We start from the raw sequence: 15,671 nt of genomic DNA, 5'->3' as shown, positions 1-15,671 counted from the left end.
CCCTCATTTTTTCTGGATTTAAATCATCCCCCAGAATATGTGACCCCTCACTTTGAAACGAGTTACTGTTCTTGACATGGTCTTCATTTGAGATATTTTTCTGTTTGGTATTTTTCAAACTTCTCATTTCCTCTGAGTTCTGTCAAATTGCTTTAAAAAAGAAAGAAAGAAAAAAAAGCTCTTCTTGTGAACTCAGACCCATAGAGTTGTTACCTAGTAACAGCAGTTTGAGTCTAAGCTCATGCTGAACAGCAGTAAGAGAGAGAGAGAGAGAGAGAGAGAGAGAGAGAGCATCAAAGCCATTTCTATAATGCAAAGGCTGGGTTCTGCTCTTGTAATGCAATGTGAATGATAAATTCAAGGTTTTTTTCAGGTCTTCAAAATCTCTTCTTCTCTGGTGAATGTAGAATGCCTTTTGCTCTGTCCTACTTTTCAGGGATCAAAGAATTTCAGGGCTCTCTGGTACCTCTGCTTCAGTTGAGTTCTTTCTTTGATTCTACCTATGTCTGAAGCTTCTATCATGGATTTTCTAATTTTTAATTCTTACTACACATGCTGTCCACCTGGTTTCCTTGATTTGACACTTGATTCAAATTTGACACTTGATTTCTTGGCCTGACATCTATCCAGTACTCTTGATTGTTTTTCATTTATTTTATCATCTTCACATCTCAACCTGGTTCATTAGAAGGCTGCCTCATTATGCCTTTTTATTCATTTAGTAGATAAGTAAAAGAAAGACAGGGGTTATATTTTGTCAGATAGCATACATAGAGAGCACTAAAAACACTTTTTAAGATCTTAAGATCACATTTTGATTCTCATGATGAAAATAAAGAGGTGATAGTGTACAATATGTTAGCCACATCAGAGATTATTTCAAGATAATTCGATTTATAAAGCTCTGAGTCATTCTTATGTCATCACTTGGTAGAGTGGATCTGTTCTTGAGAAAATAGGTTGGTTACTTTATGCGAATTGAACCTAATATCTGTCTAGGATGGGAGAGGGTATGCTAAGGTCCTTCCAGTAATTCCTTCCATGAATCACATGGCTGGACTTCTTATTCCAGATCTTGGTGGGAGATCCAGAATCCCAGAAATCCCTTTCACAGTGTGGCAGCACCAGAGTATAGCAGTTGTTCTTAGAGTGGCTCCATGGCCTTCACCGTTAATACATTTTTTGTGTGTGCTTTTGAGACAGGGTCCCACTCTGTCGCCCAGGCTGGAGTGCAGTGGTGCTCTCTCCACTCAATGCAATCTCCTCCTCTCGGAGGAGTGATTCTCTTGCCTTAGCCTCCTCAGTAGCTGGGACTACAGGCATGTGCCAACAGACCCGGCTAATTTTTGTATTTTTATAGAGACTGGGTTTTGCTGTGTTGGTCAGGCTGTCTCGAACTCCTGGTCTCATGTGATCCACCCGCCTGGCGGTTAATGAATTTCTGTAGAAATGTTAAGAACCCTGAGAGTAGCTACCAAACTTCTTCTAATAGATTTACCGATCTATTAATAAGCACCTGTGTGTTTAGCTCATGTCAGCAACTGAGAATGGGTGCAGTGTTAACTTAAAACATACAAAGTTGCCCAAGTGCAGTGGCTCACACCTGTAATCACAGCACTGTGGGAGGCCAAGGCGGGCAGATCATGAGGTCAAGAGATCGAGACCATCCTGGCCAACATGGTGAAATCCTGTCTCTACTAAAAATACAAAAATAAGCTGGGGCGTGATGTCATGCGCCTGTAGTCCCAGCTACTCAGAAGGCTGAAGCAGGAGAATTGCTTGAACCCAAGAGGTGGAGGTTACAGTGAGCCGAGATCGCGCCACTGCACTCCAGCCTGGGCAATAAGAGCGAAACTCTGTCTCAAAAAAAAAAAAAAAAAAAAAAAAAAAAAAAAAAAAAAAAAAACAGGGTGGCATCAAAGATTGTGTTTAAGTACAGTTGGTATGCTGAGTAGATGTAAACAAGTGTTTTTTTACCTGAGGTGCCTGAGTAATTACTCCTCAGGGATCACTGTATGTATTACAGGCATAAAACCTCCTTTTCATCTGGCTACTAAATGTCTTTAGAAAGATGGATGCTTCCTTTAACATACATGACTGATCTCAGTTTTTTCCATTGTCTTGTTTTTTTGTAGGGTGCTCGGGGCTTAGATGGCGAACCTGGGCCTCAGGGTCTTCCTGGTGCACCTGTAAGTGATTTTCCTTCCACAAAACCCAATGATAGATTTTTTTTTTTTTTGCTATGTATGCATATGTGTGCAGTATTCTTTACACGTGAATAACTAAAGTGGAAAAATGAACAATTTTTATACATATGTTAAAATTTAAATTTAATTAAGACAGGTATCTTTCTTGGGTACATAGAAATGTTCTTCTGACTTGATATTATTTTTTTTCTTCATGGATTAAGCCAAATTATTAAGTATTTATGTTTGCTGTGTGTTCCTTTCCTTTGGTTGTCAGGATGTGTTGAGTCTCAGTAACTATCTCATTTCTAGTTTCTTGCCCATTTTATATTTTTCATTTTCTATGGTTTCTGACTTCATTATTCCACATTTTGATTGCCATATGTCCATGTGTCATTATTTCAGGTTTCCTCAAGCCTGTTTTTTGAGGGAAATAGACAAAAAAGCCATCCATTGATAATTGAATATGCCACATAAAAAGTAGAAAAGATATAAGAAAGAATTTCCAACTGTCAAAGTCCTGTGTTCCAGTGGGAAAGACAGAAAGTAACTCAATGATCAACTATACAAGATCAAATGCTAAAGCATAGGATAGATGTAATCCATGTAAGAGGACCTGAGGGGGAGGTTGGTTTGAAAGCCTGTGGGCAGGAAAGCCAGCAAAGTACAGGGGTGGCACCGTTGGTGGTGATGGGATATGTGTGCTGTCATAGGGGCTGTCACGGCCTGGAGTTGAAAGTTTGGTTGAAAAGATGAGATTGGATGGATAAGGTAGAACTAAATCATGGAGAATGTTTAATGCCAACCTGAGCCATTTGAACAGATCCAGTAGCAATAGGGAGCCATTTGAGGTTTTAGAGTTAAGCAACTCAACAAAAACTGTACTTTAGGAAGACACAGCCTCTTATCTATTACCACCTGTAGCATATATCAACATTAGCTAGATCACTTCGACAGAAATCACTAAGATTGACTGTGGGATTAAATAATATGAGGGAAAGATTGGCAACTAATCCAAACTTCAAACCTCTTTAACAGTCAATGAAGTTAGCTGATATGTACATGCAGTTACTGATGTCGAAATCCACTGCATGGATCCATTATATGTTACACGCAAAAACACAGAGGCATAATGCATTTAAGGGCAAACGAAAGACAGTCAGGTCTTAGTTATCTCTATGGCAATATCTGTTTTTGAGACAATGCCATTTTTACAGAAAGATTTCTTCATCTAGACTTCCTTGATAGAGCAAAGCCATTGTGGTGGAAGACCAATAGTTGGGTGACGTGGATGATGCTTTCTAATTTTTAAAAGTTGATTAATAAGTAACTTTTGCTTACATTAACGAATTTTATTTTCATACAGGGTGATCAAGGACAGCGAGGACCTCCAGGAGAAGCGGGTCCCAAAGGAGAAAGAGTGAGTTTAAATTCAGTCACTAAGCCTCCTGCTTTTCAGTGTCATCTGCTGATTATGCTGATCTCTTTGACAAGTCTAAGTGTTATGATAACTGAACATGTTTTGTCTATTCTTTCTCTTCCGCCCTGCAGGGGGCTCAAGGTGCTAGAGGAATTCCTGGTCTTCCTGGGCCCAAAGGAGACACGGTATGTCCTGAGCTGTAGTCATCAAGCACATTTTTCAGTGATCATTGACTTGCAATACAACTTTAGAAAATAATGAAGGGAAAAAGAATGTGACTGTGTGTAAGAGACAGTATGTTGCTTTGTGTGTGTTTAGGGTTTGCCAGGTGTGGATGGCCGTGATGGGATCCCTGGAATGCCTGGAACAAAGGTAGGCTGTGTAATTTAGTCCAAGAGTGAGTGGGACTGCCTCTGCCCTGGCCAACTGAGCACGGCATTTCCATTACTAAATCACCAAGAGATTTATTTAGCTGGCTTTGGCTTTTTCCCTTCCTTTAATTTTTGAATCAAGTGTCAAGTATGAAATACTTATTAGAATAGTATAATTATTTGCTTGGTTTCAGGAACTCAGTAAAATTACCCTGTTGATAAAAGTAGGTTGAGAGAGACTGTGCATTTTGGTTGAATTATGTCCTATTTCCCACCCTACTCCCTCACCCTAAATTAAGTCACTTTATTTTTGCATGTAAAGTCAGCTGTTGGGACAATCCTTTTACTTAAAACGTCTGTGCTCCTCCCTTTGTTAAAAGTGATACAGCAGCTCATACAGGTTCAATCATGTGATAAAAGCTTTTTTTGCAGGGTGAACCAGGAAAACCTGGGCCTCCTGGTGATGCAGGATTGCAGGGGTTACCAGTAAGTATTTGATTCTTTATATGTTAACTGGTTTGTATACATGTTTTCAAAATATACATTTTGGGGAGAGACATGCTACCTAATTTGATAAGTTCTGGGGAAGATATGATGTTTTACTTTTACATTTTTACAATTTACATTTGTATTTTATATTTTATACTTTTTCTCTGAATAGCTATTTGTGTAATAACTGTAAATAATCGGCTTTAATTTTATGTTTTGGATTCCTTTTTCTCTTTAGTTTACTCAGTCTTTTAAATATATTTTTTAACTAACCCTAAGCTGTAGGGTTATGTATATTTCATTCCACTTTAAACCAGTTCTAAAGTTCTTATTAGTAGGGTTAAGCTACAAGAGTGCTGAGAGTATGCTCAGTTGACCCCTTGGATTATGTACTATTTTCAGTCATTCAAATTGGTGTTTCCTTGCATTAATGTGTCTGGAAGTTCATGTGGATTGTACCACGTGTATTCTTGGCTCTTTGGAGGCAAATCTTTCTAATTAATAAAGAATACTTGGTAATATCAAAGCCTGGCCCCTGTCTTTTATGACACCTGATGCTTTTTAAATAATCAGATAATATTAGCACTCCCAATAATATCAAATCTGAGTTAGACCCAGCATCTTCCTACTATTTCGTTTTTCTACTACAAAGCCCAACATTTTTGAGAGGTCTTTGTTTTATTACTCTGTACATGAAACCATATCACAAGCCTGTAGTCTCTGTCCTGCCTATTAGAGCTCCTCTTGACCTGAAAATGGTACTGGATTCTAATTTGGGAAGTTTGTCCTTGAAAAGTAACTTTAGTTTAAAGACAAGATTTGCTTTAAGGGCATTTAGCTTTAACAAGCCAGATATAGTAAAGTCATGCCCTCTAAACTGTGGGTAGTTCTATAAATGACTGTGCAGGGTTTGGACACTAGGAAGCATCTTCCTCACATTAAAGCTTTGAGGTTGCCATGATTCCCTCAGCCTCCCTGCAGTGTGCAGTGGGCTTGGCATCTCATGGATTCTCAGAGGAGGTGATTAAACTTGCATTGTGTATGTATTCTTTTAGGGTGTACCTGGAATTCCTGGTGCAAAAGGTGTTGCTGGTGAAAAGGTACAATATTTTAAAATTTCAATTAATATTTTTCTTAATTTCTTTATTATTTACTAACATATTTGTAACTTTTAATACTTTCAGCATGTCTTTTATTTTATATTTGGCCCTAGGGAGAGATACAAAAGTAAAAGTGTTAAGGCTTCAAATACTAATCTTTTTCCTAACTACAGAAAGCATACTTTGATAAAATGCTGCTAATTAGATTTCCTTAATGAAAATGTCATCCTTTGCCAGTATAAAACAGAAAATTTTATTGTTCCCTACTACCTAAAATAAGGAAGATATTACTAAGCTGCAGAACTTGTGTCAGAGACTATTATTAGGATGATTCAGCTAAACTAAAAAGATATTAGGCATTTTTTTCACATTCTGATTGACCTACATAAAACAAAAATGTAAGCAGTTAAAAACAATAGGTGGAAAAAATTTTAAGGGATAAAATATAGCTTTGCTTGAGAAGAAAAGAGATAAAAGGTGAATAATGTAGAGATGGGTCGCTATTAGAGTACCAGGCTGCAACCCTCCAATCACAGCGGTCTGCAGCATCTTGAGCTGCACAAGAGATTGATGGTGGAGAGGGCGTCTCCAGACATGTGCTTTCCCTAGAGCTTGCTGATGGGGCTTTCTCAGCAGCACATCCTATTTCCCCATGTTGGTTGGATTCTTAATAATTTCAATACTTTAATGTGAGGTAAAAAGAGTCAAAGAATTATATTGGAGGTGGAAATGGTAAAGGAAAGACATATATTATTATTGTGAAGAAAGAAAAATCCTATAATTGAAGAGGATCCCCTTAAATGAAGGCTAAAACCCCTCATTGTTTGACATTGGACCTGTAATATATTTCTTAGACTCGCAGACAATATCCTGAATCTAAAGAATTTTGATGTATCTAACAGGAAAGAGATTCTGTACATTCCCACGTTCTCAGTGTGAAAGCAGTGAATTAATGCTATTCAAATGTAAAAGATACCCAGTCTGGGTAAGGCAGATTGATGATTATGCTTACTTCAGCATGAGTTACTTTGAATGTTGCATTTTACTCTTAGGGTAGTACAGGTGCTCCAGGGAAGCCTGGTCCGATGGGAAATTCAGGCAAACCGGTAAGACACCATTTTACCTCTCCCCAAGTTCTAACCTGTTGTAATCAGTATGCGTTAACTGTTTTTCTACCTTCCTTCCTCATAACAGGGCCAACAGGGGCCTCCAGGAGAGGTGGGACCCAGAGGACCCCGGGGGCTTCCTGTGAGTATTCCTTCCTTGCTGTGCTGTCCCAAAGCACCTTCTCAGGACTTTGTTGGATGTTCTTCCATTTATTAATTCATTCATTCATCCATCCATGAATGCTTGTCTGATGTTTGAGCCCATGCTAGTCCAAGACAAAGAGATGAAGTGCTATTTAGATGCACAGCATGCCTTTTCAGAAAATGGAAACAAAAATAAAATGCCTCAAAAACCATGGTGACCCTTTCTGCTCTCATCCCATGTTTAAGGAAATATTTTAGTGTGATTTAAAAAGACCCAACATTGAGATACAATTCACATACTACATAATTCACCCATCTTTATTGATTTTTAGCATATTGATGGAATTGTGCAACCTTCACCCCAATCAAGTTTAGAATATTTCCATCACCTAAAAAAAGAAATCTTATACCCACCTCCCACCTGTAGTCATCCATCATTTCCTCGTAATTCCTTCGGTTTTAGACAACCACTAATCCACTTTATGTTTCTTTAGATTTGCCAGTTCTGGAATTTTCATGTAAATGGAATCATATAATATGTTAGCTTTTTGTTTTTTAAAAAATAAATAATTAATTAATTTTTTAAGAGATACGGTCTCTCTCACTCAATTACCCAGGTTGGGGTGCAGTGGTGCAATCATAGCTCACAGCAACCTTGAACTCCTGGGCTCATGAGGTCCTCCCGCCTCAGCCTCCCAAGTGACTGGGACTAAAGGGGTGCACCACCACACCTGGCTAATTTTTAGGTTTTTTTTTTGTAGAGATGGTGTCTTGCTATGTTGACCAGGCTGGTCTTGAACTCCTGGCTTCAAGCCATCCTTCTGCCTCAGCTTCCCAAAATGTTGGGATTACAGGCATGAGCTACCATGCCCGGCTGTATTTTATTTTTTTTCCAATGATTGGCTTCTGTCACTTAGCATAATGTTTCAAGGTTTATCTATGCTATAGCATGTATCAGTGCTTCATTCCTTTTTATTCTTGAATAATATTTAATTGTGGGGTTTAATTATGTGGATATATCACATTTTATTGATCCATGCATTGGGTGATAGACATTTGGATTGTTTCCATTTTTTTGGCCATTATCAAAAGTGCTGCTATGAACATTTGTGTACAGGTTTTTGTGTGGACTTATGTTTTAATTTTTCTTGAGTGCCTACCTAGGAGTGGAATTACTGGGTCATAGGGTAGCTCTGCTTTGGAGAAACCACCAGACTTCTCTTAGTGTGAGTTTGTAAACTTGTCTATTTTACAGCAGCCATAGCAATGACTATTTTCTCACTATATACAGTTTAACCCTAGAGAGAAATTGATTAGGAAATTAAATATTATACACTTAAATTTGACTTTAAAATATTCTCTCTGGCCTTCAGTTTCAGTTCTTATTTTCAAAGGCTGCTGAGTAGCCAAAAGAACTCCAAGTGGGAACACAGAAACATTTCCAAATATCATTATTACTTCTTTTGAAGCATTTCTTGGGCATGTGGAATGAAGATTTTCATATTTGAGAAAAGTGAAGTATTCCAGGTGTCTTGTGGCATGAGAATGGAATTTCTTCGCTTCTCACAGATATTTGTCAGCCAACTTCCACCAGGTGGTTTCCTGAGATTTCTGCAGCCAAAGCAACCAGCTCATCATGCCCCCCACTCACTTGCTCTGTGCTTCTTTTATCCTTTTCTTTTGCTTGAAGCTTGTGAATTTCTAATTAAAATACTTTCCATAAGTTAACTGTCGAAGCAATGACGTTATAGCCAGATCACATTTCTAAAACAATGAAGATGCTATATGACGAGCCCAGGAAGATTGAGCAGTGTGGGGCCATTAGAGCTTTGTGAGTGTTTACTATTACATCTCTTATTCATCTTATTTTATTTTATTTTAAACAGACTCTCACTCTGTTGCCCAGGCTGGAGTGCAGTGGTAAGATCATGGCTCACTGCAATCTCCACCTCCTGGGTTGAAGTGATCCTCCCACATTAGCCTCCAGAATAGCTGGAACTACAGGTGCACACCACCACGCCCAGCTAATTGTTGTATTTTTTGTAGAGACAGGGTTTTGCCATGTTGCCCAGGCTGGTTTCAATCTCCTGAGCTCAGGCGATTCACCCTTTTTGGCCTCCCAAAGTGCTGGGATTGCAGGTGTGAGCCACCTCGCCCGGCCGTATTAGACACTTTAAAGAGCAGAAAGCTCCATATAGTTAAAGGAACATTGACTGAGCACTTGTTGTGGGCCAGGACCATGCGTGAATACAAAACATGACATGGAGTAGGGAGAGCTGCTTGGCATGGGCTGCAAAAAGCAATGAAGAACCAGAGGCAGCACCTCAGGAGAGGATGGGGTAGGGGGTTGATTCTCCTATGTGAGGAGAGGCAAATCATAGGAGGTTATGCTGATGCAGGGTTTTGGATCTGATTTTTTAGATTTTGATTTTGAATTTCTGTAAGAGTCCAAATTCTTGCCATTGCTCCTGTCCCTGGGGCTCAAAACCTCAGCATTTTCCTCCATCACATTTCCTATCACAAATAGGACCTGTTGGTTGTGTCCTCTTTTCAAGATCTCTTACATTTGACTCTTCATTTCCATTCCCACTACTACCACCCTGGCTCAGGTGATCACCTGCTGCTTGGATTACTGCAATTGTCTCACCGGCTGCAGTCTTTCCTTTCTCTACCAGTGTCTCCCAAAGGGTATTGCTGCAATTTGGTCTGGGCTAGTTCTTTGTTTTCCAGAACTCTTGCACAGGGCAGGATGTCTCACATCCATGACCTCCACCCTGCATGAACATCAGTAGTGTCTCCACAGTCACAGGGACAAACAAAAATGCCAAACACAATTCCAAAGGCCCTGGGGAATGATAGTTCCCTGAGTCTACACACACCACCATACTGGTATTTCCAAAGTACAGTGTCCATACTCACTTCTCCCCATTTAAAAATCTTCAGTGGATTTCCACGGACAGTAAGAGGAAGTCTAAAATCTTAAACTGTCTGTTAACTTCCCAGTTTTACTTCTCATTTCGGCTTTACTCAGATCTTGTGTTCAAGTCAGGTTGGACTCCATGCTAATTCTCAAATACTCTCCGTACCTTTTTCCTGTATGCCAGACGCTGCGTTTAAATGGCTCTTTTCTTCATTTCTCTGACTCAACATTCCATAAGCCATCTCAGATGTAATTGGAATGTTAATTGCATCATGAAAACATTTCCAATTATGCCCTGTCCCCCAGATAGAAATGATCTTTCCTTATTCTGAACTCTTGTCTCCTTTGTACCCCATGCCGTGGTAACTGCAGAAGATGCTAGTCATGTCTGTTTCACCGCTGTGTTTCCCACCTCGCTTTCCTCAGGGCCTGCCATAAGGTAGCGCTCAATCAATATTTCTTGAAACAAACTGAATTGGAGGCGTAATAAATCCTGCCATGCTGTTTTTGTTGGTAATAACTGACTTCTCACCTGCTATAAAATTTTCTGAAAAATGTCATGATAAGTTATAAATATTATAGTTCTGGAGCAGAGTTTTAACACCACATCCACTTACTGAAAGACATGTTTGTTCTTTCACTTTACATCATTAAATTCAGTTTTGTAGATAAGTTCATACATTTTTAACAATGCCTCACGTGTTTGCTCAGTTTTTCCTGCAAATCTAAAACAAGCTAAGAAGAAGAAATGAGCTACTGAGGCATGTGGGTTGGAGATGAAGACATGAACACACATTTCTAATGTGTCCTAGAAGCATGTATTTGAAATTAAGTGGTATTTCCTTTAATGTTTGCCAATATTACTGCAAAAATATAGTCCGTTCGTTTTGGTGCCTCCAGTGATTTCGTATGGGTGCCTGCCTTTACGATATAGGTTATGCTTCTGTATTTCTCTATGGCACTCCCCTTGGTTTTCACCTGGTCTGGGTGGCTCCTGGTTTTGCACAGGTACATGACCTGGGCTTTTCATTTGGTCCTACTGTGTGGTAGCTCTTGGTCCACTTCTGTCTTCCTGGCTTCTGAGAACTTGCCAGGGCTTTTGCTGAGTGGGTTGTGTTCATTCTGCTCTCATGGCTCTGACTGGGATGAGTTTCATGCTGCTCTACCTCAGTTTTCCGAAGAGGATACGTTCCTTGTGTACAGAAGCCTGTCTACTTTCTCTTGTGGTCCTTTACCACCTCTCCAACACCAACAGAGATCCACAAATGTTGTATTGGGAATGATCTAAGCCACCCTCCCACTCCATCTAGGCACTGGCATGTTTCCTCTGTCAACAATTTGTGAAGCTGATGTGTGTGATGGTTAGGGTTTGGACAGATTTTTTTTCTGCCTCTGTATGAGGGCATATATCAACCTACACAAGAGAAATATGCAAACTATGTAATATAAAATTAAATAGATTTTTAAAATATCGTTGTGACAAATGTAAATATTACCATTCTAGTAGGACTAATATGATCTTTCAATGTTAACATGAAAACAGGTTTATAAAACAGCAATCTATAGAAATCATAATTGATCTCCTGGGTTAATCAGCACTCTTTTTGCCAGAGAGAGGCACTTAATATATGGTGCATGCTAAGTATAGTGATTTATAATTTCCAACTTGTGAATTGGAAAGGTACTGAAGATAGTGTTCATTTTTCAGTTAGCATTTTGGGTAGTTGGACAAAGACAACAGCCATTACAAGCTAGAGCATGATGGAATAAAATCCATTTATTGGGAAAATAATTTTGGCAATATAAGTATAATTAAATTAAATCTGATATTTTCTGTGATCTTTTAAAAGTCTAACAGTTCCATTTTAAAAGGAAAACCTCCAACTTCAATTATTTAGCTGTATGTATTTTTGGAAATAATTTTTACAAAATAGCACCCAGTACTTGTTTATAAAGAAGGTGCCTGCTCGATGATCAGTGGTGTTGACAGAAACTGGAGACATGAGGACTAAATACTTATTTTTTTCCAAGCACAACTTGTGCTTTTAAAGAGACTTGGGGGATTTGAAAGGCAAACAACACTTAATTTAACATTTGGTTAAAAATTTTTTTGACCGATTTCTTTAGTAATTACCTCAGATCAATATAACTAACACTTCTACTATGCTTACTACGAGACAGGCATAATTCTAAGTGATTTATGTCTTTTAACTTATTCAATCCTCAGAAAAGCCCTATGAGATAAGTACTATTTTTATTCCCACTTTATAGATGAGGAAACAGGCACGGAGAGGTTAAGCTGCTTGCCTGAAGTTACCAGATGCATGGCAAAATCAGCTTCAGACCAGGCCACTGAGCTTAGCGTCCATGTCTTCAGATCCACCCTCGCATGCCTCAGTAGCTCAAATCATAGCTCCACAGGATGTTTTTTGGTTGAGGTTTGCTTGCTGAATGCTAATGTTACAAGACATATTGAGCAAATTATTTTAAATGTATGGAACTTTGGTGGTGGGCATTTAACAAAAGTCTGAGTAAAGCTGGTAAAGACAAACAAATATAACATAAACGCACACAGATTCCTGGATCTTACCCCAGACCTGCAGACTTACAATAAGAGGGCAAGGGGCTGAATAAAGGTAGGGAATGGGGAGATGGAGCTGGGGGGAGGATATCTAGTGCAATGTATTTCTAAAGAACTCAGGGGATTCCTTTCTCTATTAGTGTCTCCCAGAAGGGTATTGCTGCAATTTGGGCTGGGCTAGTTCTTTGTTTTCCAGAGCTCTTGCACATGGCAGGTGTCTCACATCTATGACCTCCATCCTGCATGAACATCAGTAGTCTCTCCACAGTCACTGGGACTGCACCATGGGAATGCATCACTGGGAATGCATCATGCGTAGCTATCACTGAGAATCGGTGATAGAAGGTCTGCATCTTTTTCAAAGCCCAGATTGGCTCCTTCTTCTTCTTTGTTTTTGTTTGTTTGAGACAGAGTCACACTCTGTTGCCCAGGCTGGAGTGCAATGGCAATCTCAGGTCACTGCAATCTCCACTTCCTGGTTTCAAGAAATTCTCCCGCCTCAGCCTCCCGAGTAGCTGGGATTACAGGTGCCCACCATGATACCCAGCTAATTTTTGTAGAGACAGGGTTTGACCATGTTGGCCACGCTGGTCTTGAACTCCTGACCTCAGGTGATCTGCCCACATCAGCCTCTTAAAGTGCTAGGATTGCAGGCATGAGCCCCTGCGCCCAGCCCTGATTGGCTTCTTAAAAAGAGATGAGTTGGCAGATGTGTCTGAATTTGTTGGGGGATGTATGTGGCAGCACAGAGCATCCAAGATAAATGTACAGCCTTTGGTTGTGGTTCATCGTATTTTTTTTTTTTTTTTTTTTTTTTTTTTTGAGATGGAGTCTAACTTTGTCGCCTAACTGGAGTGCAGTGGCGCGATCTTGGCTCACTGCAACTTCCACATCCCAGGTTCAAGTGATTCTCCTGCCTCAGCCTCCTGAGTAGCTGGGATTACAGGCACCTGCCACCATGCCAAGCTAATTTTTGTGTGTTTAGTAGAGATGGGGTTTCACCATGTTGGTCAGGCTGGTCTTGAACTCCTGATCTCAAGTGATCTGCCCGCCTCGGCCTCCCAAAGTGCTGGGATTACAGGTGTGAGCCACCGTGTCCAGCCAATTCATCATTTTTAATGGTAGGATTTTTCCTCTATTCCAGTTTCTTCTGATTCTTTTATTATAAATTGGAACGCTTGTTGTCATGGGGTTTATAAATATTAGCAACTGGGAAGAATGGCCTTTCCCTACCACCCTCTTTGCCCATATCTGAGAATACGGTTATCACCATGGCTGTTGAAGACTAAGAGTTTTAGCATTTATTTAGCACACTTGTGGTTACCAGTGCCATGGGTAACCCATTTACACCTGAGGTTGCAATTTTTTGAATTTTTACAATCAGAGCTTGGTGATGACCTTGAGTAGTAGGATATAAATAACTCCCATATGCGTAATTACTCCCTGAGGAATGTGTTTAGTCTGTGTTTTCAGAGATAACTGTTTATATCTTGATTATTTATGTTCATCTTAGCTTAGTAGATGAAACTCCAGAACTTAGAGAAAGAGTATGCATGTTCTTAGAAGACAAAGAAATCACATGAATGAGTATCAGAAAATCTTGCCCTAACACCTTGTTTGTAACTGTTTGGTCACTCTTGGGAAAATGAACATTATCGTTTTTCACAGTGAGGTGATTTCTGTAAAATCACCTGCATTTAGAATGGCCAAGGATGTATAAGATAGAAGTGAAATAAAAATGAGGAACCACATGCTGTCCATTTGTGCAATAACAGGGGAGTAAATGCTTACAATTTTACTGATTCTTCCCTCCGTGCTATGTATGATGGGCTCTTATGGGTACACAAGTTCAGCAGAGCAGGCTGTGTATGTGGGTCTCTGAGCTGTTCATTCATATATATTACCAAGGGTCTGCCACTGGTTGGAAAGCACTTATAAGCTATAATAAGAACTTAGAAAAGACAGAGAAAATAAGAGTCCAGCAGAGAAAATCTTTGTTATTCACTGGAGAGATAATTAATCCTCCCCCAAATAAATCAAAGATTATACAGTCTCTTATTTTAATTTAGCCCTTTGGTTTATGGAAGAGAAAAAAATGTACAATAATCATCTTTATTTTGGATAAGATAGCATAATGTTTCATTTATTTAGAAATACTTGAGGATGTGCCAAGAACTGAGCTTTCCCCTTCTGATATTAACTTTTCCCCACCAATTACTGTTAATTGTTCTGTGAATGAAAGTCACGTGAGCCCAGTGATATTTATGATGTTAATCATGATGCACTTGAGAAATTATTTCAAAATGCCAACAGAGCAGATATAATGAAGAAAATCTGTCTTGAACTTTGAAGTTGCAAAGATGGGGTAGAACCCAATTTTTATATTTATAGATGGATAGAGGAATCTATCACAGGGGCCAGTTTTCATCTAGACTCACATTCTCCCAGCATCCACCCTCATGGGGCACTGCCTCTGGCTTGCAAACTGGTCATGAGGTTAAGGACCAATGCATCATCCCAAAGTCATAGACCAGACACAGGTTATTTATACAAAGTTGCTGAAAAATGTTTAAGAGCATTTAGTTTAAATCACCTGTAAGTCATATGAAATGACTACCATGAAATTATTACTAATACTAATTGCTAGATTGTTGTAAATTGGCAAATAGTTCTTAATCCTTTAGAGAAATTCAAAATTCAGAAGGTTCATGGATCTTGACACTTTGTTAAACTTAAATATGAATAAATAGCATGAGTCAGAAGAATCTTATCAGAAGCATTTATAAATAGTAAACATTAATATGGAGTTGTCATTTTACAGAAAAATTAACTTGAAGGACTCCTTTGAGTTTTATATACACCTTCCAGGAAATGTGATTATTTATCCAATAATGTCAGTGTTCAGCTTAGTTGAACATGCGTTAGAAATAAAATGAGCTAGTCGGGCGCAGTGGCTCATGCCTGTAATCCCAGCCCGTTGGGAGACTGAGGTGGGCGGATCACCTGAGATGAGGAATTCAAGACCAGCCTGGCCAACATGGCAAAACTTCATCTCTACTAAAAATACAAAAATTAACCGGGGGTGGTGGCATGTGCCTGTACTCCCAGCTACTCAGGAGGCTGAGGCAGGAGACTTGCTTGAACCTGGGAGATGGAGGTTGCAGTGAGCCAAGATTGCACCACTGCACTCCAGCCTGGGCAACAGAGCGAGACTCTGTCTCAAACAAATAAACAAATGAAAAATTAAGAAATAAAATGAGCTTTTGTCAGATTGTCAGATTGCATAAAATTGTATGAAGTTCTCAGGGAAAAAAGTTGAAAAGTTCATGTGTTTCTTTTTCTCAATAGATCAAA

General features: G+C 39.3%; 1 protein-coding gene across 1 annotated transcript in view; it reads left to right on the top strand.

The window, feature by feature from the left end:
* The window catches only part of COL9A1 (collagen type IX alpha 1 chain), a 96,523-nt gene that overhangs the window by 53,490 nt on the left and 27,362 nt on the right, over window positions 1-15,671 (top strand). The window contains exons 24-31 of the mRNA XM_030929603.1: window positions 2,136-2,189; window positions 3,553-3,606; window positions 3,738-3,791; window positions 3,925-3,978; window positions 4,410-4,463; window positions 5,522-5,566; window positions 6,619-6,672; window positions 6,761-6,814. Coding sequence (XP_030785463.1) covers window positions 2,136-2,189; window positions 3,553-3,606; window positions 3,738-3,791; window positions 3,925-3,978; window positions 4,410-4,463; window positions 5,522-5,566; window positions 6,619-6,672; window positions 6,761-6,814 — 423 coding nt within the window. The remainder of the gene's footprint in view (window positions 1-2,135; window positions 2,190-3,552; window positions 3,607-3,737; window positions 3,792-3,924; window positions 3,979-4,409; window positions 4,464-5,521; window positions 5,567-6,618; window positions 6,673-6,760; window positions 6,815-15,671) is intronic.

This window comes from Rhinopithecus roxellana, chromosome 4, assembly GCF_007565055.1.
Source record: "Rhinopithecus roxellana isolate Shanxi Qingling chromosome 4, ASM756505v1, whole genome shotgun sequence".
Taxonomy (NCBI): Eukaryota; Metazoa; Chordata; class Mammalia; order Primates; family Cercopithecidae; genus Rhinopithecus; species Rhinopithecus roxellana.
Note: the sequence above shows the minus strand (reverse complement) of the source record. Positions and strands in the feature narration are given on the sequence as shown.